General features: G+C 58.3%; 1 protein-coding gene across 4 annotated transcripts in view; it reads right to left on the reverse strand.

Annotated features, from left to right (window-relative positions):
- Nucleotides 1-814: 814 nt before the first annotated feature.
- Hdlbp (high density lipoprotein binding protein) overlaps nucleotides 815-25,596 on the reverse strand; it is a 53,708-nt gene continuing 28,926 nt past the window's right edge. For all 4 annotated transcript variants that reach the window (XM_026414764.2, XM_026414766.2, XM_077791344.1 and 1 more), the window contains exons 5-28: nucleotides 24,912-25,127; nucleotides 20,259-20,465; nucleotides 19,919-20,134; nucleotides 19,129-19,335; nucleotides 18,894-19,001; nucleotides 17,691-17,795; nucleotides 17,380-17,458; nucleotides 15,722-15,861; nucleotides 14,503-14,607; nucleotides 14,207-14,320; nucleotides 13,478-13,564; nucleotides 13,242-13,373; nucleotides 10,476-10,694; nucleotides 8,673-8,894; nucleotides 8,376-8,594; nucleotides 7,835-7,973; nucleotides 6,723-6,868; nucleotides 6,067-6,171; nucleotides 5,688-5,822; nucleotides 4,899-5,042; nucleotides 3,477-3,662; nucleotides 3,070-3,186; nucleotides 2,835-2,963; nucleotides 815-2,697 (exon numbers count right to left, since the gene is read on the reverse strand). In XM_026414764.2, the coding sequence (XP_026270549.1) occupies nucleotides 2,611-2,697; nucleotides 2,835-2,963; nucleotides 3,070-3,186; nucleotides 3,477-3,662; nucleotides 4,899-5,042; nucleotides 5,688-5,822; nucleotides 6,067-6,171; nucleotides 6,723-6,868; nucleotides 7,835-7,973; nucleotides 8,376-8,594; nucleotides 8,673-8,894; nucleotides 10,476-10,694; nucleotides 13,242-13,373; nucleotides 13,478-13,564; nucleotides 14,207-14,320; nucleotides 14,503-14,607; nucleotides 15,722-15,861; nucleotides 17,380-17,458; nucleotides 17,691-17,795; nucleotides 18,894-19,001; nucleotides 19,129-19,335; nucleotides 19,919-20,134; nucleotides 20,259-20,465; nucleotides 24,912-25,127 (3,564 nt within the window). In that variant the 3' untranslated portion in view covers nucleotides 815-2,610. The remainder of the gene's footprint in view (nucleotides 2,698-2,834; nucleotides 2,964-3,069; nucleotides 3,187-3,476; nucleotides 3,663-4,898; nucleotides 5,043-5,687; nucleotides 5,823-6,066; nucleotides 6,172-6,722; nucleotides 6,869-7,834; nucleotides 7,974-8,375; nucleotides 8,595-8,672; nucleotides 8,895-10,475; nucleotides 10,695-13,241; nucleotides 13,374-13,477; nucleotides 13,565-14,206; nucleotides 14,321-14,502; nucleotides 14,608-15,721; nucleotides 15,862-17,379; nucleotides 17,459-17,690; nucleotides 17,796-18,893; nucleotides 19,002-19,128; nucleotides 19,336-19,918; nucleotides 20,135-20,258; nucleotides 20,466-24,911; nucleotides 25,128-25,596) is intronic.

The raw sequence follows: 25,596 nt of genomic DNA on the forward strand, positions 1-25,596 counted from the left end.
GCGCCGAGGGTGGAATCTAGGGGCACTCCATTGCTGGGCCACACCCCCACACTTTTAATTTGAGACAGGGTCTCACTAGGTCACTGAGGCTGGCCTTTAACTCAACACCCGCCTGCCTCAGCCTCCTGAGTTACTGGGACCACAGGTGTGGCCCTGCGACCGGCTGGTGCTTCTTTCTGTCACGGCCATCTTCAGCTCAAATCTTAAGGCAGACTTAGAGGAACGCCAAGAGCTTGCCGTCCGGACAGGGATCTCGTGTGGACGCGCTGTCGGGACCAGCACGGGTGGGCCGGGGCCTACGAGAGCCTGGAACCCCGGCTCTCCCACCCACCACGGGGGCTGCGGGGCCCCCTCACTTACGGCAGCCTCCTGGGGTGTGGGTGTCTCGGTGGCCATTCACTGGGCTGCCTCACTGGTCACACACAGCGTGGGCCCAGCTGCAGGGAGTGAGCTTAGGAGTGGGACCACTGGGTCCCTAGGTCCTTGTCACAGGTGGGGGCCTGTCCTCTTGGCAGCAGGGGTGCCACTGGCTCCTCACACTCACCCACCCCGTGGGGGCTGGAGTGACCTCCTCCTGGCCACCCTCGCGCTGGGCCCCCTGGTGCCTGGGTGCTGGGGGCCCTGCTGGGAGTGCCGGTGCAGAGAAGGCAGGCAGCACCCTGAGCTAGCGGAAGCAGTTGGGTGGGGTGCGGGCAGCGCCGGCTCCCCCACTGTGGCTCTGGAGAGGTGGGGACAGTGCTCAGTGCTGGGATTCGCTGGGAGGACCACCCAGCATGTTGCCACCCACCACAGTTACGAGAACACGCAATGCATCTGATTCCGGCTTTTATTTTAGAATCTATAAAATTCCAGTGTCATCCATATTCACGAGCCTTTACAGGTGTTTGCATATCATTTCCAAATGGCAAAAGTTAAGGCCGAGGGATGAACGCAGCTACAGAGACGGAACAGGAAGACATTCAGCCGCAGGAAGGGCCTCCCGTGGCATGGGTACAGTCATCTCAGTCTTTATGACAACCAAGGGAGAGGGGTGCGGGACCCTGAGCGGCTCGAGGACCTGCGTCGACGGAACTCAGCAACATGGAGATGCCGGGCTCGCCCTGTGAGGACAGGGCCGTCTCCTGGGAGGGGAGGGCTGGGCCCTGCAGGAGGGTGTTGCAGGAAAGAAGCAAGAGCACAGGGCAGGCCAGAGGTGGTGTGGGGGCCAGGAAGCCCAGGGCTCCACGGGAAAGCGCCCCAGCACATGCAGACGGAGGGCCATAGCCCTCCCTGCAAGGCCTCCCCGCCCCTGGGAAGGCAGAGTCCCTGCCTCCTGCCCCAGGTCATCCCAACCCACCGAAGGCTGCTGGCCTCTGGAGAAGCAGAGGCCTTCCCCGCCTGGGTTTGGCCTGTCAACGGCACGCGAGGCGGCTTGAGCTCCTGGAGCCACAGGCAGACCTGGGAGAAGCAGCTCTGGGCAGTCCCAGAGCTTGGGGTTCAAGATGGCCAAGCCTGAGTGACTGGAGTGAGTGGGCCCAGCACCTCCAGAGAAGGCCTGGAGGGGCACAGGGTGGCTGGGCCGGACGCTGCTGCCGGGGACCACCTTCCCTCCTGAGGGCCCTTCAGCCTGGCCAGCGGAGGGCCCCTGTCACGCCCAGGCCCTCCTTGGCCAGCAGCTCTCAGCACCCAGTCCTGCGGTCCTCCTGCTTTACTCCTTGGCCCAGCGACAGTGAAACCTGCCCCAGGACTGGGAACCTGGGCCCTGGGGGCAGTTCCACCGCAGGAACAGCGCCCCCTGGAGGGCGCCAGCCTTGGCACGCAGCTCCTGTCCCCAGCTCCGCAGCCGGGCTCCTGCTCAAGACCCCCACACACCAGCTGAGGTAGAAAGAAGACTGCTGAGACGGAGCCGGGGAGTGGAGTGTCAAGCTCCCATCTCCACTGGATGCGAGCCACAGGGCCCAGGGGCACACACTCACACGGCTTCACCTCTAGGCTCACCCACAGACCCCGGAGCCCAGGAGGCACCAGGAGCCCTGGTACTGTCGCACCTGAAGCAGGCTCACGGGTGCGGCGTAGGGCCCAGGCTGCCCTGGGCCTCCCGCTGTCTAAGCCAGGCACTCCTCCCACCTGCTCCCTGTGCTGAGCAGACCCTTCAGCCAGAGGCCAGCTGCAGTCCACCAAAAAGAGGGTCCGGGGGACAGGCAGTGGGCAGGGGAGGTGGGAAAGGAAGAGGGCAAACGTTTGGCTTTTATAAAGTCAAGGAAATTTATTTCCTGAGGTCATGACACAGGAAGTCGACTCCGAGCCGCTGCTGTGGAGCTCTGGTGAAGGTCAGTGCTGACCGCATGCTGGGTGACCAGGAAGCTGGAGTCTTACCACAAATGCGCAATGACCTCTGCTTAGTGTTCAACATGGTGGCACCTGTCCTGGGGCACCACCCAGGGGCAGCCCCTGAGCCCGCTGGGTGACGACCAGGCCTGGGGAGGTGGTGACAGGGCCGGCCGTCAGGCTTCACTGCGAGACCTCGGGAGGGGGGAGCGTCAGCAATTGGGGCCCTGCCGCTGGGTCAGACCGAGACCAACTGTGTGGCGGGTTTGCTCAGCAGCTGGAGAGGGTGCTGTTTTTTGATCATTATCGTTTGGGGCCCCAAGGGAGGGTCTTGGGGGCCACCTGAGCCCCAAAGCTGGGAAACTCCTCAGAGCTGCTCATATCAGGAGCCTGTGGAGAGGAGAAGCAGCCTCAGCCTGGGGTCCAAGGGCACCCACATGGCCTCCAGGGCCTGCCAGCTGGCCGGCGGCCCATCCCCCCTGCCCCCCGCCCCAGGGCCATGGAGCAGAGGGAGAGAGGCCGCTGACCTTCTCACTGCTGCTGGCAGTCCAGGGCGCGTCCCGCACCACAAAGCCTTTGGAGGGGGCCTTGGACTCCTCGTGCACGGGGGGCTTCAGGTAGCCCTGCAGAGCCTCACTGTCCACCACGTCGGCCAGCTGTGGGACAGGGAGGGGCGTCTCATCAGGCATCAGCCCAGGCCAGCAGCACCTGAGGGCCACTGCCGCAAAGCTGCCCTGGCTGCCTCCCCGGGTCCCGACTCACGTATTCCTCCTCCAGGTTGAGGATGTGGTCGATGGCCTCCTCCACGTTCTCCGGGAGCCCTGTCACAGTGACACAGTTGGGGTCTGGGGCTCCAGTCTGTGGGAAGCGGATGTCCACCTGGAAGGAGCACATGTTAGCCCAGGGGCCGAGGGAGGCCCGTTTCCAGGAGTGTCCTGGTGAAGGTGCTCTCGGTGCTCGTCCCTGCTCTCGGTGCTCGTCCCCCCCTGCATGGGGGGGGGGGCTCAGGGGCATGGGGTCCCCGAGACACCATGTTGGAGAAACGCACCACTTGGCTTGCCAGCCTGCAGGTGCCCTGCCCTGTGGGGCGCAGGAGTCGGTGACCACGGGCATCCAAGGAGGATGTGCACTTTCTCATTCCCGGGCTTCTGGCCACTCCGGGGACTCACCTTGAATTCATCCATGATTTTTCGGATGGCTTTGCCTCGGGCGCCAATGATGCGGGCGTGGACACGGTGGTCCAGCGGGACGTCTTCAGAGACCATCTGCTCAAGCTCACCCACGATCTTCAGGATGGCGTTGCGGGCGGCTTCTGTGTTCTTCTCGTACCCTGTGATGGTGATTTGGTCCTGGGGCTGAAAGAGGAGCAGGCAGTCAGAGAAGGGGGCGTCCTGCTGGGCTCCCGAGGCAGCGGCTGGAGGGCCGAGGCGTCTACACTGCCCTGAAAAATAAGCATCAGCTCCAGAAGGAAGGAGGCTGAGGGCACTCAGCACTGTGTCCACCAGACAACCAACACAGGACCAGAAAGGACACTGCTGATAAAGACGGGCCAGCAGGAGTGTGGACTCCAGAAGAGTGGGCAGATGGGAAGCAGAGGAGGAGCTGCAGTGCTGGTCCTCAGGACAGGGAAGAACTGGTCCCAGTGAGGGACAGACCCAGCGGAGAACCACAGACTTTGGAGGGGACACCAGGGCAGACAGAACCAGCGGGAAGGGGCAAGGGAGGCAGGATCTGTCCCTGACGGGAGCAGCCCAGCTTGGCCACGCCCAGCAGGGGACAGCTGTGCCTGCTCCACCTGCAGTTTGTGGGTGTTGGCCAGAGCGGCTGAGCTCCACATCTAACCTGAAAACTGGTAGTTAGGGGAAAATGGTGGCAGCCAACCCACGGGCACCAGGGCAGTCAGAACCAGGAGCCAGGAATGCAAGGGCCAGTGGAATAAGAAGTAGGGAGGGCAGGGGGCCCTGCTGGACATGCTGAGGTGGGCAGGGCCTGGTGAGCTGCTGCTGGTGCTCTGTGGGCAGGTCCTGCTGGGCCCAAGGTGTGCTAGAAGAACCAGCCCACGCCAGCAAGCAGAGATCTCGCAGGGCAGCCGGGGCCACCCAGAGAGGCCCAGCCTGAGGGCAGGATGGCCAACATCTGGGCAGGACCAAGCTGGAAATGGACCTGAGGGTGAGGCAGGAAAGTCCAGTGCCGGAGGTGGGAGCGGGATCTGCCTTCTGATTCGTCTTGAGCCAGCAGTGAGGAGGCCATAGGCTACAGAGGAGCTGCACCCTGGTGTCTCAGGTCCACCTGCTCCCAGGGCCCTAGGAGCTGGTGGACAAGCATGATGGCCTAAGAAGGACCTGCTGGGGCTCCTGCCTGCCAAGACTGAACAAGTGGGCACAGGGAAACGCCCAAGGTCCCCAGGGACACCCGTGTCGAGGGGCAGAGATGTGGTCACACCTCAAGCCAGATCAGATTCTCAGACCTGCTCTGTGAACTCATCCCTGACCCCAGCTGGGCGCCTGGCTGGAGCGTGTCTGGCTACTGCTTCCAGGTCAACGGCAAGGTCAGGGAAGCCCACTGAGTCCCAGCACCATGCTCACGCTCACCTGGCTGCCATCGTCCTTGTCCGGAAACTGGATGTTCACGTCGTGCTCCAGCCGGATCTGGGTGATCACTGCCCCCTTCCTTCCGATGATTTTGGGATGGTATTTGGGGTCTACAGTGACGCTCAGCTTGAAACTCCGTAGAGCCTAGAAAGAGAGTGAGGCAGAGGCCGTTCAGCCACACGCACCTTGCTACAGTGCCCTCTGCCAGTGATCCAGGCCTGACCCCCACCCACAGCTGAGAGCGAGCACAGAGACGCTGGCTGCTCTGAGAAAGCCGAGGTGCCTGGGGTTGGCACCCTTGATCAGCACTCTCCCGGGCTGGCCTGCCGGGCTCTGAGGGCTGATGTGAAGAGACCCACTGGACTTTTAAGGAGAAGCCGAGGAAGAGGCAGCCGCCACGTCTAGGACAGAGGGCCCGGGAGCTTGGGCTGGCCTGAGCACACTCCCCGGGTGAGCGGCAACCGTCCCTATGGTGGGCCCTGTTCCCACAGTGGCATCTGCTCCAGGCCCCCGACCACCCTCTCACATGCAGGTGGCGCTCAGACCCTGCACGTGGCACTGTGCCTGGGGCGAGGAGGAGTCTTGCCCCACTGCACAGCAGGGAGTCCTGGGCTTGCTGGCCACATTCCTTACAGGGCCTGAGGCACCACAATGTTTCTCCTGGAATCACAAATTAATGCAGTGGTCCAACTCTTGTCGTAACGGGGAAGACTGCCTGGCCCTTGGCTCCTCCCACAGGGCTCTCTGGTCCAGGTCCCTTGGGGGTGCATCCTGCCCGGCCCCACTCACCCGGTCCTCCTGCTCAGCCTGCAGCTCCTTCACGCGCTCTAGCAGCCCGGCCTTGGCTCGGTCCAGATTAGCAGCGAGACCGGTGATGGCAATGACGTCAGACTGCCGCTCAGGAGCTGGGACGTGAATGTTCACCTGTATAGTTGGGAGCAGGGATGGTGTCTGGGGCCAGGCAGCAGGTGTCAGCAGCTGGCCCCAGGTCACAAGCCCAGGCTGGGGGGTCCAGAGGGAGGGCAGGAAGGAGGTTAGAGCAGAAGAAGGTGATGCCAAGGGTCCCCAAGGGATGGCAGCGCTTTGGAGCCGTGGGCACATCCCCTGCACGTCCCCAGGGAGCTGTCGTGTGCAGCCCACCTCCATGACAGCCTGGAAGGAACTCTACCTCAAACTCGTCCATCATCTTGCGGATTCCGCTTCCCTTCTGCCCAATGATGTAACGGTGAAGGTCAAAGGGCACCTCCACCTCGATGGTGACAGGAACCAGAGCCTGTGGGAAGGGCAAGGTTGGGCCGAGAGCAGAGGGCCTGAGCTCAGGGCCCTGTCCCTCCTGCCCTGTGCCCTGATAAGCTAACCAGACCTTGACCCATGGAAAGCAGGAACAGGACAGGGCTCAGCCTTGGCAGTGCCCTCCTGAAGAGCAGGCCTGAGGCCCCCAGGGAGGGCATGCAGCCTCCAAGCCCGGCTCCTACACATCCGAGGTCCCTGTGGGATCCTCCTGACGGCGGGTCGCCTGCCCGGCCCCACTTGGGTCTGACAGCTACTGCCCTGCGCCCATCACCTCTGCAGGTGAGCGCTACAGCTGGAGTCCCTGTCCTTCTGAGGCAGATACACCGTGGTGTCACAGTGTTCACACCAGGACCAGCGTGGGTGGCACTCAATAAATGTTCAACGCCACAACCACTCACGGTCGTAACGAGCCTGAGGTGGCTGCTCCTTCCGTGATGCCGGGGCCCTGTGCTTACACCTCAGGGCCACAGTGAAGAAACCAAGTGCCCTGGTCACCAGGGCAGCTGCCCAGCCCCTGGGGAGGCCACGCACCTCCAGTGCCTCCTTGGCTGCCTCACACCTCTCTTTTCGGCCAGAGATGACGATGATGTCGCACCTCCGTGGAGAGCCAGGCTCAGCCTCTCTGCCCTCCCCGGCCTCCTCACCGTTCTCCTGGACAGCTGGCTCTGTGCTGGGGACTGGGGAGAGGAGAGGTGTCACCTCTGCTTGTCACTGCTATTTGTCAAGCGCCTGCTATGTGAGCGTGGGAAAGGGAGGGAAGGTCCATTCATCTTCCAAGCCGAGGTCTGGGCAGGGAGGGCAGACGGCAGGTCTCACAGGGGCTGTGAGACACCACAGGAGTGGACGAGGCTCGCAGTGTGTGAGAGTACGAGCAGCCCTGCGTGTGCAGCTGAGCACAGGCCACACAGCTGGTCCAGTAAGCTGCCTCTGAACAGGCAGCGGGAGGCCAGGAGCACGGGGCCCGTCCGCAGAACACAGACCAGGTGGGACCAGGTGTGCCAGTCACAGCCACCTAAGGGACACCCGCTGTGGAAATTCCGTGGATGCAGGGGTGGGCAAGGTCGCAGGCTGTGACCTGGACGGGTCTGTGCAGCTGGCCGTCCAGGTGTGACTGTGGACACACAGGCAACAGGATTCAGCTGGCTTCCTCCACAAAGCAGCCCAAGTGAGGTAGGGGGATTGCAATGGCTGCATGTGACAGGCCCTGTGGGTGTCACGCTAGTGACACTGAGTGAACGCAGCTGGCTGCAAGGTCCTGAGGCCAAACGGGGCCCGCGAGGACGAGTCCACAAGAGGGTGCACATCCTGCGGCACTCCTCCCACTGTCAGGTCCCCAAGCACAACCAGGTGACAGATGGGACACAGCCTACTGTGCTGTGCAGCAGGGGAAGAGGCTGCCCACACACATTTGAACCCAGACAACGTCTCAGGGCTGACCCTGCAAACCCCAGCTGCCCATGGCTGCCCATAAGCCCTGTCCCCCATGAGCGCTGGCTGACCTGGGCCACCTTCCAGATCAGGGCTCCACGGCTGGGGTCCAAGCACCACCAGCACTGAGCAAGGGGCAGGGCAGAGGCGCCAGGGAAGTGCACGCCAGCCTGTGTGGCCACCCTGGGCGGCAGCCGTCGCACTGCAGGACCCACCTGGGTTCTCCTCTCTGTCTGGGAACTTGATCTGGACATTGTGATCCCGAGTGATCTGCTGGATCCTGGAGCCTTTGGGGCCCATGACAGATCGATGGAACCTCTGGGGGATGGCGCACTCCACCGTCACCTGGGCTTCCTGAGGTGGACACAAACACAGAGACAGAAGAGCTGGGTCGGTCCCTGAGCTCCGCTCAGCGTGCCCTGCCACCTACGCCCGCTCTTCCGAGGTGACCCCATGGCAGGGCGGCAGGGCCCATCCTCCCTCTAAATGGGTGCTGCAGCTTGAGTCCACCACAACTGATGCCCCACAGATACGGTCCCTGGGGGTACTGCCTCCAGGGTGCACAGGGACAGCTCAAGAGGCGGCTTTAAAAAAGCCTGTGCTTCGGGTGGCTGCTCCAGGGACTCGCCCTGGTGCCCTCTTCCCCTCAGAGGCCTCCCTCACGTGGCCCCTGACAACTACATAGCAGGCGTGCTGGGTGGCAGGCAGGGAAGTGGGGGACGGGCAGAGCGCCAGCCCACAGCCTCTGGGCCTTACCAAGTCCTCGATGATCTCCTGAATGCGCTTCTTGGCTGCCTCCACACACTCCTTGGCACCTTTGAGGGTGACCTTGTCGCTCTGTGTGCCAGAGCGCGGGAAGCTGACCATCACCCCACCATACTCCTCTGCGATCTCCCGCAGGACCTGGCCTCTTCGGATGACGAAGTGGCGGTGGTGCTTGGGGTCCACCAGCATGGAATCCTCGACCACGTTATCCTTGGTGCAGAGAGGGAGGAAGGGGAGGTGAAGCCCCACCCAGTGGCACCAAGCCCCACACCCAGGCCCGTGCCCTACCAGGTTCTGGATCAGCGCCTCCAGCTCCCTCTGTGCCTCCCGGACAGCGTCCTCCTTTCCTATGATAGTGATCAGGTCTTGGTCCTTGTCCTCAGCGGCTGGGAAGATGATGCGGGCACCCGTGCTGTCACGCACCTTGCGGATTTTGCCGCCCCCCTTGCCAATGAGGAACTTGTGGTACTCTGGCTTGGCTCGGATGTCCACGGTGAAGCTCTTTGTTTGCTGCAGAAACCAACCCCCAGTGTGTGAGCCCCCACTGCCACACTGGCCATGGTGCTGGTGAGCAGGAGCATCTCCCCTCAACGGGCACACACACTCAGATGGATGGCACTCGTGGTCTTCTGCAGAGCCACCGGAAGATGGCAGCCAGGTGCAGACTGGGACCCTGGTCGCCCCACTTACCAGCAAGGACTGATCTGGACCTGCTGGGTGTGGGACTGTGCAGTGGGAGGTGCTGGCCCCATGTAGGCCCTGGGGTTGGGCGCATGGGCACAGCAGATGTGCACGTCAGGAGAGTCCCACCACAGAACCCTGCTTCCCTATCGCCCCAGGTCCAGGGCCACCTTCCTGCACTCAGGGCTGCTGCGTGGCCTAGGCACAGCAGCCATGCCCAGCTCCACTCAGCCACTATCACCAAGAGCACAGTGAGCGAAGAGCCAGAGACCTTACACAGCAGAACAAGGCCCCACTGACACTAAGAAACCAGGCTGGGAGGGAGGGGAGTGCTGGGCAGTAGAAGTGGCCAAGTTATTGTTACAGTGTGTGTGTGTACGAACTCATAGCAACGATCCCATGAGAATGCACAACGACGGCGTACCAATTAAAAACAAAACATGAATTCCGGCAGCTCGGAAGGCTGAGGCAGGAGGATCTCAAGTTCAAAGCCAGCCTCAAGCAAAAGCGAGGCACTAAGCAACTCAGCGAGACACTGTCTCTACAGAAAACACAAAACAGGGCTGGGGATGTGGCTCAATGATCAAAAGCCCTTGAGTTCAACCCCCAGAACCCCTCTCCCCAAAACAACAACAACAAGACACCATGGGGGAAAACTGTTAGAAGAATTTCTTATTCCTTCCTAAAATTCTGGTAAAGGTTAAAACAAACCAGAAAACCAGGGCCCAGCAAAAGCAGTTCCTGTGCCCTTGTCAGACACCAGTGTCTTCAGCAGACTCCTGGAGGAGCGGGGGGATGCACAGCCCTGTGATCAGGACCCAGGGGCCCTCTGGACCAGAGGCTGGGCCACAGCAGGAAGAACGTAGCAGGGGAGCAGCTGCCACCCTTCCGACAAAGGCCATTCCCAAGAGCCAGGCCACCCAGAGGCAGACCCAGCCCAGCAGCAAGGCAGGACGGCCTCAAAAGCAGGCGTGGACTTCCACAAGAAGACAAACAGGACCCCACCCTGTCCAGTGCAGTGGAGCCACTGATGCAGCCCCTTTAAGACTCTTCACGAAACGCACGCACACACGCGCGCGCACACATTCTTATTTTATCTTTTTGCAGTCGTGGGACTTGAACCCAGTGGCTCCTGTGGAGCCCCCTGTCCCCCCTCTAATCTCTGTGGCACTGGGGATGAACCCCAGCACTCACCACTGAGCCACACCTCCAGCACTTTTCACTTTGGGACAAGGAACCACCAAGTTGCTCAGGCTGGCCTGGAGCCTGCTGTCCTGCTGGGTGCCGGGATTACAGCGTGGCCACGGCGCCAGGCTCAGCCCTCAGCCAGGGCTGGCTGTGGAGCTGCTTCCCGATGGGCCATGGAGAAAGGGTGCTGGGCTCCCCAGGAGGGGACGCGCGTGGGCTCACCTTCTCCTCCGCCAGGTGTAGGAGCTGCTTCCTGGCCTTCTCCACATCAGAGGAGGGACCCCTGATGACAACCGTGTCGCTCCCGGAGCCCTCCACAGGGAAGTGGATGTGCACGCCCCCGCACTCCTCCATGATGGCGCGGATCAGGCGGCCCTTGGTGCCGATGAGAGAGTTGTGCAGCTTGGCAGGGATGGAGACCTCCACCTCGGCGATGTTGGCCTGCAACGGGCAGACAGCAGGCCTCACCGCAGTGTGGAGGGAGGAGGGGGCCGGCCTGGGGGACAGCAGGCCTCACTGCACTGTGGAGGGAGGACGGGGCCGGCCTGGGGGTCAGCAGGGACAGCAGGCCTCACTGCACTGTGGAGGGAGGACGCGGCCGGCCTGGGGGACAGCAGGCCCACACTGCACTGTGGAGGGAGGACGGGGCCGGCCTGGGAGAGGCTGCACAAGGACAGGCCCACACCTGAGCACTGGCAGTGCAGCAGCAGGACACACTCAGCGCCATGTGACATGACCTGCATCCCACGTGCCGAGGGGTGAGGAGCAAGCATGGAGCAACAGAGTTGGAGCGACCCCTGCCTGCCTACCAGCTCCACCAGGAAGCAGACACAGGAGCTGCATGACCGTCCCCACTTGCTATGGCCCAGTGAGGGCAGCAGAGAGAACCCGAGGCCCGGTGGCCACCCACACACTGACCCCGAGGACACCAGAGCAGGGAAAGGTTCTGGGAGAAACAGGCAACGGCCCCCAGCTCAGGACCGAGCCACCCCTGCACTTGGCTTCCTGGGCCAGGTGCAGCTCTAGGAAGCAGGATGGGGATGGACCAAGCTTGGCTCTGATCTGGTCCAACAAGACTGAAGAACGAGTCCCCAAAGGTGCAGACTGTCTGAAGGACTTACAGCTCAAAATACTTAGAGGAATACAAAATACCCAGCAAAACACACCAGCTTTCAAAGGAACAGGTAAAAAGAACCCAAGACAAAGAGAACAGAAAACAACCCAGAAACAGAGATGACGGGACCAGCAGGCCACAGACACCAGGCAGGTGTCCTGCACTGTCTGTGGTTTGCAGCCTGAAAAAAGACTGCCTGAGCTGGGCACTGAGGACACAGAAGACGTTAAGACTCAGACTCAGCTCCTGGAGTCAGACCCACTGATGTCCAGAGGGACACTCACCAGCTGGGATCCTGGAGGACAGGCTTGCCGCCCGGGCAGACTGAATGCGCCACACAGGGAGCCAGCTGGCAGCCTGACAGGAACCAGGCCCAGAAGCCCACTCCCAACACGGCACCTTGCGGGAAAGACTAGGCACCGGACACACTCTGGGGACACCAGGGTCAGTGTTCACACCGGAGGGAACAGAAGGCACAAGCGACCGGGAGCTCTAGGAACAGCGTGCACTGGGGAAGCACACATTACCTACGTCTCTTAAAAACAATCCGTCAAACCAAAAGGTCAATGATGCACGGGGGTGGGGGTGGGGTGTCTTGTGACCATACAGGCAGGGGCAGAGGCCCACTGTGTCACAGAGGGCACACACTGAAGACCCCGGGTTGGATCTCCAGAGCCACCCTGAATGTGCCAATGCAGCGGGGAAAAGAGAATCCTAAAAGAAAAGGAACTGGTGAGGCATGGGGCACAGGACGAGGAAGCTGCAGGCACACAGCCGGGGGAGCAGTAGATGGGGCCGCAGCCCCAGAAGGCTAGCACATGGCCAGTGCTGCCCTGGGCCAGACCCACAGCTGCCTCTGCCTGTGGTGTCTCTACGGGGTCCCCTGCGTTGGTTTTCTCATGGTGGACCCGTTCTGTTCGCAGATGGACGGGAACTGGGAACCTGTGCACAGAAGGCTGAAGGAGAGACAGGAAGGCAGGGTGCCGTGGAGAGCAGGGGCAGAGGGCTTCAGAGCCAGCCACAGGTCGGGGGCCAAGGCCCCGAGGGTCTGAGAAGGTTAAGGGAGTGGGCAGGGCCACAGCCACACAACACTGACCCCAAACACACTAGGCATGATGGACTCCACTACACCTGGGCTTTACTGCATCTAGAAACGCAGTCTAATGTTCTGGTCAAGCATGTGGAGGACGCCATGTGCAAGACGTGGCCCTGGATCAGACTGACCAGACAAACCACAGCTCAGAGATTCCCCTGACGAAGCAAGTTGTGGACAGCAGACGTGCAGACACTGTCAGGTTCTCAACGAGGGGGCGGAGGCAGAAAGCAGGAAAAGGCAGAGCAGAGGACCAGGAAGCTGTGTGCTAGTGACCTGGCCAGCACGCATGAAAGAACCCATCAAGACCAGAACAAGGAGGGGAGGGGCTGCTACGGTGGACATCACCACCACGGCAAGAGGAGACACTCCACCACAGGGGGACACCGAGCCACCCTGCAGACCACTGAGGCTCTGCCACACAGGGGGACCATGAGCCACCCTGCAGACCCCAGAGCCTGCACACCTGACCACTGCAGCTGCAGGCCGGCCCTGGCCACGCCTGGGTGGCAGCTACCTTCCCTGGCTTGAAGTGGTGCTGGTTTCCTGGGAGTGCACGTCAGAACCAACAAACTCGACGCTGTGAGTGATCGTACACTGCTTTTTTTAAAGAAGCCGAAGAAAACATGGTATGCCTGTTCAGATGACGCTTTTCACGGGATCAAGAGGACCAGGGCTTGGGTCCAAGGTCACTGCTATGGGGCTAAGTGATGAGCGCCCAACAGATAAGAGGCAGAACTGCTGACCACCCTGCGTGTGGCCCACCGGGAGCCCCTGTTACCAGGTCTTTCTGGATGGACAGGATCCGGCTCCGGGCAGCCTCACAGTTGGCTCTCTTGCCTGTGATGATGATGGTCTCAGAATTGCTGTTCTCCGCGGGAAGGTCGATCTTGGTGTTGCTTTCCTCACGGATCTAGGAGAGGGAGGCGAAGCTGAGAGACTGCAGGTCTCCCAGACAGGGGCACTACACACTTTGCCTGGAGGGGAGGCCCGTCTCCGCCTTCCCACAGCAGTCACCTTCTTGATGTTTGCACCACCTTTCCCAATGATGTTCTTGTGAAACTGTTTGAAGATTGGAACAGAAATCGAATAGCTGTTCTCCACCTGCAACACAGGACATGGCAGTGACACCGCCAGCAGACATGCGCCTGGAGCCTGCTCTCCTCCCAGCCTAGCTGAGCGCCAGAATCTGCCCTCATAGGAAGACCAAGTGTCTGGCCACTAACCACCTGGCATGTCACAGCCAACTGGTCTGAAGTCCCTGTCTACAGCAGCCTGCGGTTGGTCAACTAGCACCCACCAGGTCTGTCCAGGGGCCCTAACCATCATACTGGCTGGTGGAGTGTGTTACATGCCAGGATAGGAGCTGGGTGAGGAAGGTGCTTGGACCCCACAACAGGGCAGCACACAGCCCCCAGTGCTCCTGGGGACCAGCAGCCAGGCAGCAGTGCACAGTACCCTTCAGCCCCCCTCACGATCACCTCCCAGGGCCGGAGCCGTGGATAGCACCAGGCCATGGCTTTCCCCTCAGTCCCTCTCCCACTTCAACTCCACATAAGATGTTCTCAAAGTTACTGGTGGTCTGAGCATGAAGGCATTTAGGAGGTGCCATCTCACTGTCCAGGTCCCTGAGAGAGCAGACCCTTCCCCACACAGAGCACTTGGGGGCAGAGTCGGGAGTCTGAGGGGCAGGCGCCCCAGGCCATGTCCAGCCCTGCCTCACGGGGAGGCCTCTAGAAGGCCTACCAGGTCGGCCACCATCTTCTGCATGTACTTGGTGCATTTTTCCACCTCGTTCTTGGGCCCTCTGAGTTGGACGATGTCGCTTTTCTGTGCTGGGTCTGGGAAGTTGATGATAACCTGGAACAACCAACCAGGAGACCGAGCAGGTTCAGAGGTCCTGAGCATTCCTTAGGTGCCGGAGAGCAGTCCCGGAGATCTGGGGTGCAGCTCAGGGGCAGAGCGCTTGCCCAAGCATGTGAGCCCCCAGGTAATCCCCAGCACCACAAGGGGGGGGAGGAATGCCTCTGGGGAACTTTTACCTCCGGGAATTTGTCGCGAATTTCACGGATCCGTTCACCTTTCTGCCCAATGATTGTGCGATGAAATCTCTGCTCAATGATTAGATCCTTGGTACGCTCGTTTTCCTAAAAACAATGAGCACGGATGAAGCCCCTGGTGACAGAGAGCCGCCTGAGTGTGGACACAAGACCCTGGGCTCTGCTGCACAGCCCATCTGTCGCCCAGCAGTGGGCGAGGGGTGCCCCGGGCACCCTGGAGCAGCAGCCGTGAGACTGCCCGCTGCAGGACGCCTCATCTCTCCAATCATGTCACACTCTGAGTCACCTGGCAGTGTCACTTTCTTGATGGTACAATTACCGAGGTAGGGGCAAGGCCCTGCAGTGGGGCACCGGCACCTGCTTCTACAAGGCAGAGGGGAGTTGGCACCGCATGCCCGGGGGCAATCCCTTCCCAACACAGGGCAGCTCAGGGGGAGACCGAGAAGGATGCCTGACACATCCTACCCAGACCAAGGAACCAACCCCAGGGCTCCAGCCTCCTGGAAACACCCGAGGGAGCCAGCAGGGCACCAGTGGAGATCAAGTCCAGGCAGGGGCCGGACCAGACTGGCACCCGATGACAGAACTCAGTGGTCCTGAGTAGGAAGGAGACACTGGAGCAAGGTGCCCTGGGGAAGGTCTAGGGTGAGGAGAAGCAGGGACACTGGGCTGGAGACAGAGCTCGGAACTACAGGAGGGCGGCAGGGGGTGGGCCACACCTGGATGACACCTGAGGACACTAGAATCACTGCCAATAAAACAGAAGCCTTCCAAAGTGAGGCTCTGCACTTGGGTCTCGGGCGAGTTCATTTACTCAAACGGGGTAAGTGACTACAGTGTTTGTCTTTCTGGCCTCTTGGAGGCCCTAGGACTTCCATGTGCAGCCGAGTTGAGGACTGCTGCTGTGTGCACTGGGCTCATAGAGGCCAGAGTGCTCTGTGGGAGAGTCCAGCACTTCTGCCTGTGGGCGGAAACCCTCTGGGCAGACACCCTGAGTGAGAGCCACCTGGGGTCCTGGGGTGCGCCTGTGCTTCTCCAGCACAGCTGGGGCTGAGGGAGACATGCTGGTAATTTTGGCAGCATGAAAGCGTGCCCAACACAGGATGTGGCAACTCCCACCCAGGACCACACACCCTAGCAACCACCTGCCCCCCGCGCGGCAGGCAGCCAGACACAGGCCTGTGCTTTCCTGGGGACTCACCATGCGAGAGGCCAGCTCCAACAGCTCCCGCTTGGCCTGTTGCACGCCCTGAGGGTCCCCCTCGATGCGGATTAGGTTGCTCTTCTCGCTGTCAGGAGGGATGCGCACAGACACCTTGTACTGGTCTTTGATTCTGTTGACTTGGGACACAAAAGAAGATGGGGCAGCTTGGATACAGAAGCTCCGAGGTCTACAGACACCAGAAAGCGAGGAGGGACAGGGCCAAGCCTCAATAACCTCAGCAGTTATTCCCACTAACCCCAAATGACCACAAGCTTCCAACACGAGAGCATCCACCATCTGCACCGGGAGCTGGTCATGATCTTTGCTGGACTGCAAGGTTTCCAGTGCGGGCCAGCTCCCAGCATCACCCACAGGCTGGCACTGCCCTGAGGCTTCACATGTGCCAGGACCATGGAGTTGGAGGTTTGCTGGTCTGGGGTAAGGCTGGGGCTTTAGAATATTTACAAGATCCCAGGAGGTAATAAACTGATGGTTCAAGTAAAAAATCACATGCGTTAGCTCAAGACCGAAACGCTCGCCGACTGACCACAGTGGTGGGACCCCAGAGTGCTTTGCTGTCCTCACAAAACAACTGGGAGGCCACTCTCCTGCTGCCACCAACTCTGGACAGAACATGGTGTTCACTGGAGATGCAGGTCCCCAACCCTGGGGGAGCCAAACCACCAAGCATCAAGGCCGGCCCTGCCCTCTGTGCAGTGAAGAGAAGCCGAGCACCTGGGAGACCAGAAGGCTCTGGATGGATGTCCCATGCTGTGCAATTGTGAGAGGGACAGGAATGAAGAACTGGCTCTTTTGGGGGAGGGGGAGGGTGTGGGTCAAGAGCAGCAGGACAGAGAAGTGGGCAGCAGATTTTAGATTATGGAAAAATAAAAAGTGAGGGTCTGGAATTGGATCACAAGACAGAATGGATGCGATTCTTTGACCATGCTGTGCTCAGAGCTTCTGCCATTCCCAGGTGGCACAAACCAGAAACGTCGCCAGAACTGTACTGCTGAACCTCCCTGGAGTTCTTAACCAAACCCAAGAGCAAACCTCAGAACTGAGGTTGTGGTGTGCGCAGGACAGCGGTGTGGAGAGGTGGACACCACCCGAGGACCCTTTGCACCTGAGACTGCCGTCCCCATCACAGACACGGCCCAGAACACAGAGAGGATGCCGAGCTCCAAGCCCCAGTGTGGCAGGCAGGCTTCCAGCTGTTCGCCATGGAGAAAGGCTGTCTGATGCCAGTCACAAGCAGGCCCAGGAAGGACCCTCTGCCAACTAGGAAGGGTGTGTGTACACCCCACATTCCACACTCAAGGTGAAGCCTGGGGCCCAGAGCCACTCCCAGACAGGTGCGGTGACCCAGGCACAGGACAAAGCTTGCAGAGGCCATCTTGGATGGTAGCCAAGTGCTCCTTCAACACGTGCCCAAGTCACTGCACTCTTGTGCTGTCCCTATTGTGTGACCCAGATGTTTCTCCAGTGTTGACAACGGGCGGACAGTGACTGAGGGCTCACCTGTGGCCTCCCCAAGGTGGTGGACATGGGTAGGAAGTCTGGGAAATGAGCTGGCCAGGACAACAGCACTCGCCAGAAAGGCCAAGCGCAGCAAGCCCGCTGTTAAGGGAGTGTGCCACCCCCAGCCCACTCACTGTTGGCCCCGCTCTTCCCGATGAGGTGCCTGTGGAACCTGTGGTCGATGCTGATCTCCACATAGTCCATCCGGTTGACCTGTGGGAGGAGCACAGGGCAGGTCAGCAGAGAGGAACACTTTTGGTCCCTGGGATTTGCTGGTTATTTGAAAGTCCTTTCTTCAAAATGCAGGTTTCTTCCCTGGGGACTCAAGCTTCTCACTGTTTCAGGACTGTTCCTCACTAGAGAGGCGATCCCCAGGAGATGTGCTTCGCCCAGCCCACCCACAGGGCCCCGGCTCCCGAGCACAGGCTGCTCCGGGGGTGCTCACCAGGTCCTTGACCATGCTTTCGATCTGCTCCTGGGCCACACTCACGTCCTCTGTGGGGCCTTCCAGGGTGATCCTGTCCTCACCTTCAGTGAACTCAATGTGCACCTACCAAACCCAAGTGAGGAGAGGGACCGTGCAGCTGCAGTGACTTCAGCCCCATGCCACCGCTGTTCCCAGAGGGCCAGAGGGCACTCTTGTGGGGGCAGCAGATGACCCCAAGCTGCTTCACAAAAATACAGGTGACGGACAGTCATATCCACCCCCACTACAGAGAGCAGAGGGATGGGGTGGGGGACTATCCTGGCACAAACACCATGGTCTGGTAAGCTTTCCCCTCTCCTTTCCTATTTGCGGTGCTGGCCCAGAACCACCGACTTGAGCACAGGAACACCACTGGCACTCCACCCCGTGGGAACTTCTGGAGGGCCAGCTCCACCTCAGTTGTACGGGGCGGAGCTCAGGTGGTGGGGCGGCTTGCTCCCTCCTGACAGTGCACCCACCAGCACTGGATGAACCCAGAGTCCACAGCCAGGAAAGGCGAAACCAGGACCCAGCATGCAGGACGCCAACGCAACAGAGCAGGCGTGAGGGGCCACAGCAGCCCTGTGCTGCTTTGTTCCAGCTTCCCGGGGGCTCTGGTCTCCCCTTTGGTTGCAGGTTAAATTTATTTATTTGGGTTGGGGTTGTGGCTCAGTGGTAGAGTGCTTGCCTAACATGTGTGAGGCCCTGGGTTCGATCCTCAGCACCACATAAAAGTAAATAAGTAAAATAAAGATATTAAAAAAAATAAACTTAAAAAACCTGGGGCCTTGCACCAGCATGGCAGGCAAGTGCTCTGCCACTGAGAAGCACCCCCAGCCTGTCTCCCCTCTGGCAAAGGACAGCACTGTAGAGGGTGAAAAGGCCCATGAAATTAATACGTAAGAGTCTGTCTGAAGTGCTACGCTTCCAACTATTTTAATGAGGTTATACAGCACGATTATTAACTGGCAAGCTTCTGAAGACACTTGTCAAACCTAGCAACACTCTGTCCCTGGTTACAAACAGCAGATTTATTCTGCAATCCCACAGCTAGCCTCAAAAGCTGGCTGTGTCCAGTAGGACGAATGAGCGAGAGAATGTGCCCGCCTTTCAAAGGCACCCACAGGACAAACGGCAACAAGGTGTGTCAGACAAACCTGACAGGGGATAAGGCCCCCTCACCTTGGGCATCTGCTGTGTTATCTTGGCCAGGTTCTGCCCTTTCTTGCCGATGATGAACCGGTGAAGCCAGGAGGGGGCGGACACTGAGGAGACCGTGAAGCTGTTGGCCTGGGGAGACAGGGGAGCAGACTCGCAGGTTTGTGGAGCTTGAGGTCAGGCTACAAAAGAACCAGACTGCGCCTTGGGGGCTTGTGGGCGTGTGCTCCCCAGCTGGGCACACCCCTCTGGCAGCTACCTTGGCGTAGACCTCAGTCAGCGCCTGGCCCAGCTTCTCGGGCTCCCCTCGCAGGATCACCGTCTCAGAGGCGCTGTCTGAGGGGGGGATCTCCACAGAAACCCCAGTTCTCTCCAGGATCTCCTGTAGGGAGTTGCCTTTGGGCCCGATGACATACTTGTGCTGAGACTTCTTCACCTCCACCGCAATGGTCGTGGTCTTCTTTTTCTAAGTGGGAGGGAGGCCACAGCAGTAGTCAGAGGGAAAGGTGCAGAAGCAGGAGGTGGACAGACCTCCATGGCCAGCAGCAGAGGTAATGTATCCGAGGGCCCTGACTACCAGTGCCAATGTCTATCAAGTGGGGACCATGAGGGGCCCTCCCCAGAAACTCACTTTCCAAAAACAGGACATCCCTGAGCCAGGTCACCCCTGGACGGTAACACTAGGACCTGGAAGACTTAAGAACTCCAAGTCCTTTCCCAAAACCAGGGAGCGAGTCTCAGACCTCAAAGTTGGTCAATCTGAGTTATAGTTTCATCAAAGACACGAACAGATCTGAGTCTTATGTGCCACCGTAGGAGGTGACCTATCAGTATGGACAGGGCACACATGGACAGGACTGCAAGGACAACTACCCTGCAGCAGGCCAGCAGTGTGTGTGTGTGTGTGGGGCAACAAGCCCTAACCAGGCCACAGGGGTACTGAGCTTTGTGTCCAAAGAGAACAGAACATGGGTCAGATGAAGCCTTGGCTAAACCTCCACCCTTGGACCCCACTGTCCGTCCTGCCCATGGGCTCCACCTCTGCACACCTTCTCCTCGTAAATCTTCTTGATGCGAGCCACAGCCTGTGCCAGCTGCTCCTTCTCTCCAGTGAAGACGATTTCTGTCCGGCTGACACTGGGAGGGGGGATGTTGATGCGCGTCCCTGTTTCCTGCATGATCTCACCCACAAGTCTATTGTAGGGCCCAGCAATGAAGGGGTGGAAGGCCTTCTCCACCTCCAGCCTCTCCACGGCACGCTTGTCCTGGAAAGCACAGGTGTACTGGTGAGGACACCTGAGAACAGCGCCACTGGTTCACACAGGAGTGGCTGCCCACGAGCAGTCACGCTGGCCTTGGGCAGGTAGGCAGGGTGCAGGGAGGCCTCACCTGCTCAGCAGAGATGAGCAGCACCTCATGGCGAGCCTTCTCAATGCCCTCTTTGGTGCCAGTGATCTTGATCTGGTTGCTGGGGTCATCTGGGCGTGGGATCTGGATTTTGGTTGCAGTTTTTAGCTCCAAGTCTTGCAATTTCTCTCCATTTTTGCCAATCACAAAACGATGGTGCTCTTTAGGAATGGCAACAGTTGCTGAGGCCTATAGCAGGTAGCAAACCAAAGAAAACAAGAATGCTTGCAGTTCTGTGAACAAGGTACTCTCTGGTTGGAATGCCCACCAAACCCTCCCCAGATGGGAGAATGGCATGAGGCCAGGCCAGTAGGCAGGAGCCCACAACAAAGGCAGGGCAGGAATAGGCCCATGGCCGCAGACCGGGAAGCTGGCCCAGCACTGCTTTATCAACTTCTGGACTCTGGAATCAGCAGCCTAACTTAGATAAACAATGAAGGTTTAAAGGCTGCAATACACTGGTAGAGAGCTGTCTGGCATGCACAAGGCCTGGGGCTCCATACCCAGCACAACCAAGAGAAAAAGAACACCCAGATGCAAACAGGTAGAACGTGTGTGTTATAAGTTGGGAAACAGGGCTGGGCAGGTAGCTCAGTGGTGAAGCGCTTGCAAAGCATGTCCAAGGTCTTGGGTTTGATCCCTGGCACCACAAATCAAATAAAAAAGGTTGGTACTGATTTAAACATAAACACATAAACAGGAAATCACCCCTTAAGAGATCAGAGTAGACTAGAACGCTCACAGGGTAACACAAACCAGATCAGGACACACAAGAAAGCCCTAGGAGGGGCAGCTCAGGGTAGGGTGGTGACAGTGGTGTAGACATGCCACGGCCAGGAGAACCTCGGCACAGACACAGACCAAGGGTCAGGACTGGAAACCCAGAGGCAGAGCTGGACTCTGTGCGCTCAGGACATGGCAGGAGTAGTCCTCCAGGCCCTGGGGAGGACAGTCCTCTAAGACTGGTGCTGATGCAGGGACAGCCCATGGGAAGAGGTGACCCAACCAACCCTTCACCCCATCTGAGATGCATCCCAGAAAGACCCAGAAGTGAAATGAAAGAACATCCTTACGCAGGCCTGAAGAATACACGGAAATCTTTCTTATGACTTGTAAACAAAATAAACTTTCCTAACAATGACGCAAAATAATACACATAATAGATGTGACTACATAAAATAAAATATTCACTTAGCAAAACTTACTAGGATCAACTGAATGACAGTCTGAAAAATTTATTTGTAATTTTCATCAATGACTAAGATTTTTTTGTGGGAGTGGGGACTAGGCGTGGGGCCTTGCACACACTAGGCAAGAACTTTACCACTGAGCAATAACCCAGCCCTTTTTATTTTGTTTTGAGACAGGGCCTCACTGCATTGCTGAGGTTGGCACTGAACATTCAATCCTCCTGACTCAGCCTTCTGAGTAGCTGGCTTCATAGACATGCATCACCTTGCTCTGCTCAGGTAAATATAGTAGATCCTGAAGATTGAGTGCAATGAACAACTTCATACAAAAAAGGCTAAAGGACAAACATTTCTCTGGCATATGCATGTAACTCTACCCGCCCAGGAGGCCAAGGCAGGAGCAACTTAGTGAGACCCTGACTCATAAATAAAAAAAATCAAAAAAATTTTTTTTAGATGTTGATGGACCTTTATTTTATTCATTTATTTACATGTGATGCCAAACCCAGTGCCTCACACATGCTAGGTAAGCGCTCTACCACGGAGCTACAATCCCAGCCCCTGTCTCAAAATTAAAATAAAATAAAAAAGACATGGCTCTGTGATCAAGACTCCTGGGTTCAATCCCTAGTACCCTCTCCCTCCAAAAGAGGCTAAAGAACAGACATTTGACAGAAAAAAAAAATTGCAAATGAAAAGCATGCTCGACTACCTCTCAGACTGGCCCACCCCAGGTCCTGGGGCCCAGGCCTTCTCTGCTTGCCCAGATGGGCACGTGCACACTCCCTCTGAGGGGAGGAGCTGGCTGGCTGGCCATCCTCCTGCAGGATCCCACCCCAGGATGCACTGGGACCAAGCAGGAAGTGGCCCAGGAACACAATTCAAACCTGCAGAGCCTGGAGAAACCAGTAAAGCCAGCAGCGTGCAGGCACCTCTCACTGAAATGCAAAGAGGAGCAAGCCACAGAGGAGGCAGGCACAGCCACCTTGGAGAGGGTAGGGACGGGGTTAGAGCCCCAGAGCCCTGACTGGCAGGCCCCGCACTGCAGTCAGATACGTGCTGAAGCACTGCTTACTTTTGTGTTTTGTGGTTCTGGGGACTGAAGCCAGAGCCTTGCCCCTGCTGAAGAGGCTCTGCCCCGAGCCACACCCCAGCCCTCTGTGAAGATTTTATTTCAGATGGGGGTCTCACTAAGTTGCTGAGGCTGACCTTGAATTTACAATTCTCCTGCTTCAGCCTCCAGTATGGCTGGGATTACAGGTGTGTGCACCACTGCACCCAGCTTGAAATGATATTTAAAAAGTGAAAATAAACAGAAACAAATGCACCTAACTACATAGGAAAACCCAGAAAAAAGAATTACTGCAATTTAAAAACCATACCATTTCCCCTTCACTAGAGATGGTACGAACTCCTGACCTTCCTCTCTCATGAGTCCCCGTTCTTAGGTCTCCACCTGCATGTCCCACCCAACAGGCTCAAGGACAAACAGCTGACTCCAGGTCTGGGAAGGAGACTCCAAGATCAGCCCAAGATGTCCTTCTGCTGAAAGCAGAGGAGCTCAGAGTGCTGAGGGAAGGCGGCCTGCTAGGTGAGGCACTTCTAGCCGGCCCCTCCTGCCTGATCACCACTGGAGAGGCGAGCAGGGGAGAGGCACCCAGTGCCTACCAGGCACTTCCTGCCCAGCGTGGCAAAGCATAGTCCCTCCTCTCCAGAGGGCCACCCAGTGGACGGGCTGATGCAGAAAAGAAAGCAAGGCAGGGACCACCCATGGTGGCAGCACCACTCACGTGGCAGCTGTGGCACAGTGATGGGCACACCTGGGATCACAGGGACTCCAAAGGCTGAGGCAGGAGGGTGGCAACCAAGTGAGAGCCTGTCTTATGCTAAAGCGCAGCAAGAGCTGGGCATGTGGCTCCGTGGTGGAGCACCCTGGGCTCAATCCCCAGTACCAGGAAAAACGAGACAACTAGGCCGCCAGAGACCAATGGGGAGACTCAGGGACCACGCAGGGCACACAGACCACCTCAGGCCTCACACCAGCCCCAGCCAATTGTGAGGGGCAGCAGCACAAAGCCCTTTCCACACATCAGTGGCACTGAAGAGGGATGAGGTGTACCACTGAGGCTAAGACTCGTGACACTGAGCTCCAGTGCTGGTGTAGACTGTGACTGAGACTGACGTGAAAACGAAGGCTGGAGGAGAGGAGAGAGCGAGAGGCAATGCACAGGCGTGAGTGTGCCAGGACCTCCGTCAACCTTGCTAAGGCAGCTCGTGGCACAGTGACTGTGGCTCAGCATCTGCCTGGCAAGCAAGAGGGCCTGGGTTCCATCCCCAGCCCCTCAAAAGAAGTTATATGCACACAGTAGACTATTTGCAGGTAAAATAATGTGTATGAGGTTCACTTTGAAATGACCAAGGGGCTGGAGTGTGGCTCAATGGTAGAGTACTTTTTAGCATTCATGAGGCCCTGGGTTCCAGCCCCAGCATGGGTAAATCAAGCAAGCAAGCAAACAGCAAGGGTGTGGACCAGGAAAAGTGCTTCTGCACGGCCCATACACACGATGGTTCCCCATGGGGAGTTCCGCCACAAAGCAGATGCGCAAATGTCTGTGACAAGCAGACGGCAATGGACACTTCAGAGTCTCTCTGCACAATGCTCAACTACTAGAGTATTTCCACCTCTGTGACCTTGACCTGTGTAACTCCATGAGGCCACTGGGAGTCTGAAACTATCTCTGGGACCCGTGTGGCTGAGCCTGTGGCAGCACAGGGCCACACACCCCTACAAACTATGGCATCCCTGAGCCAGCTCCCACAGCGGAGGCAGGAGGAGCCCAGTTCTGAACCAACCATCCAGCATGGAAGCTGTCATGTAAAGACCCTGCCTCAGAGAGGCTCTCCACCTTGGTCTTGGGGAAAGTGTACCACAGATTTACTTAGTCCACTGGTTCCCAAATAAATTCCAGTACGAGTGCCAAGAAGAGGAATGGGTTTAAAACCAGCACAATCTGCTGGCATCCGGGCAGATCACCAGTTCCAGGCCATCCTGGCAACTCGGCAAGATCCAGACTCAAGAGGCTCTGGGTTTGAGCCCCAGTACAACAAACAAGAAAGACAGTATCTGAAATCGGAACTCCCAATCTGGGGCGGGGTATAGAGTGTACCAACACAGACATGCTAGCTGATTCTCAGGCGAAGTCGGAGATGGCAGCTCTACACCATCTAGCAAGCCTATGTTTTTTTTCCCACAGTATCTCAAACTCTGGGATAAGCCTTCACATTTTCAGTACATCCACTCAAATGCCTGAATGGTAGGTATTCCAGTTCTATTGCAATATCAAGAGTTTTAAATGTTGCTGTTCCAATTCCAAACGACTGAGTTGCTCCACTGGTAGAAGAATCTGGAGAGGGACTAGGTGCACCAGGAGCTGGGGACACTCACCTGAGTCTGCAATCGGGCGACAATGTCCTTCCGGGCTTTCATGACAGCATCCAGCTTCCCTGAGACCATGATGGAGAGGCCTTGATCTTTGGCCAGAGACAGCTCCAGGTGAGCGCCAGTCCTCTGCATGATCTCAAGGCAGATCTTGGCTTGTTCACCTTCTCCAAACTGGTTCATGTCCTTGTACTTCCTTTCCTCCAGGGGCACGTGGAACACCTGCTCAGGAAAAATCAAAAGTGGAGGGAGGTTAAGATGTCAAAGAAGAGAAGTGCGACCACGAGGAAGTGGGGACCCCTGATCATTCACGAGCAGCACTGCCCCAGGGCAGCCAGTGACTCTCAGGGGCTGTGCTCTGGGGCAGAAGACAGCTACACCACTGCACTAAGGACTGAAGACAAGCAACAGGAAGCCTGTGGGGCTGACCATTAGGGAGGCAGCCACATGGGTGGAATGGACAGCAGGACCTGGGGATGGCTGGGCAGAGGAGAGAGCAGGGGGCAGCAGGAGGTGGGGAGAACACGGGTGAAGGGTGCACGTCAAGGGCACTGTCTGGATCCCTATGGTAAAAGTTGACAAGTTTTAAATTAGGACAGATTCTCCTTAATGACTCAATGGGTTTATGGGGACTGGGACCACAGCAAGTGGCACTCAACAAGATCATTAGCAGGACAACTTCTTGTTGGCA

The sequence above is a fragment of the Urocitellus parryii genome, chromosome 1 (genome assembly GCF_045843805.1).
Source record: "Urocitellus parryii isolate mUroPar1 chromosome 1, mUroPar1.hap1, whole genome shotgun sequence".
Lineage (NCBI taxonomy): Eukaryota > Metazoa > Chordata > Mammalia > Rodentia > Sciuridae > Urocitellus > Urocitellus parryii.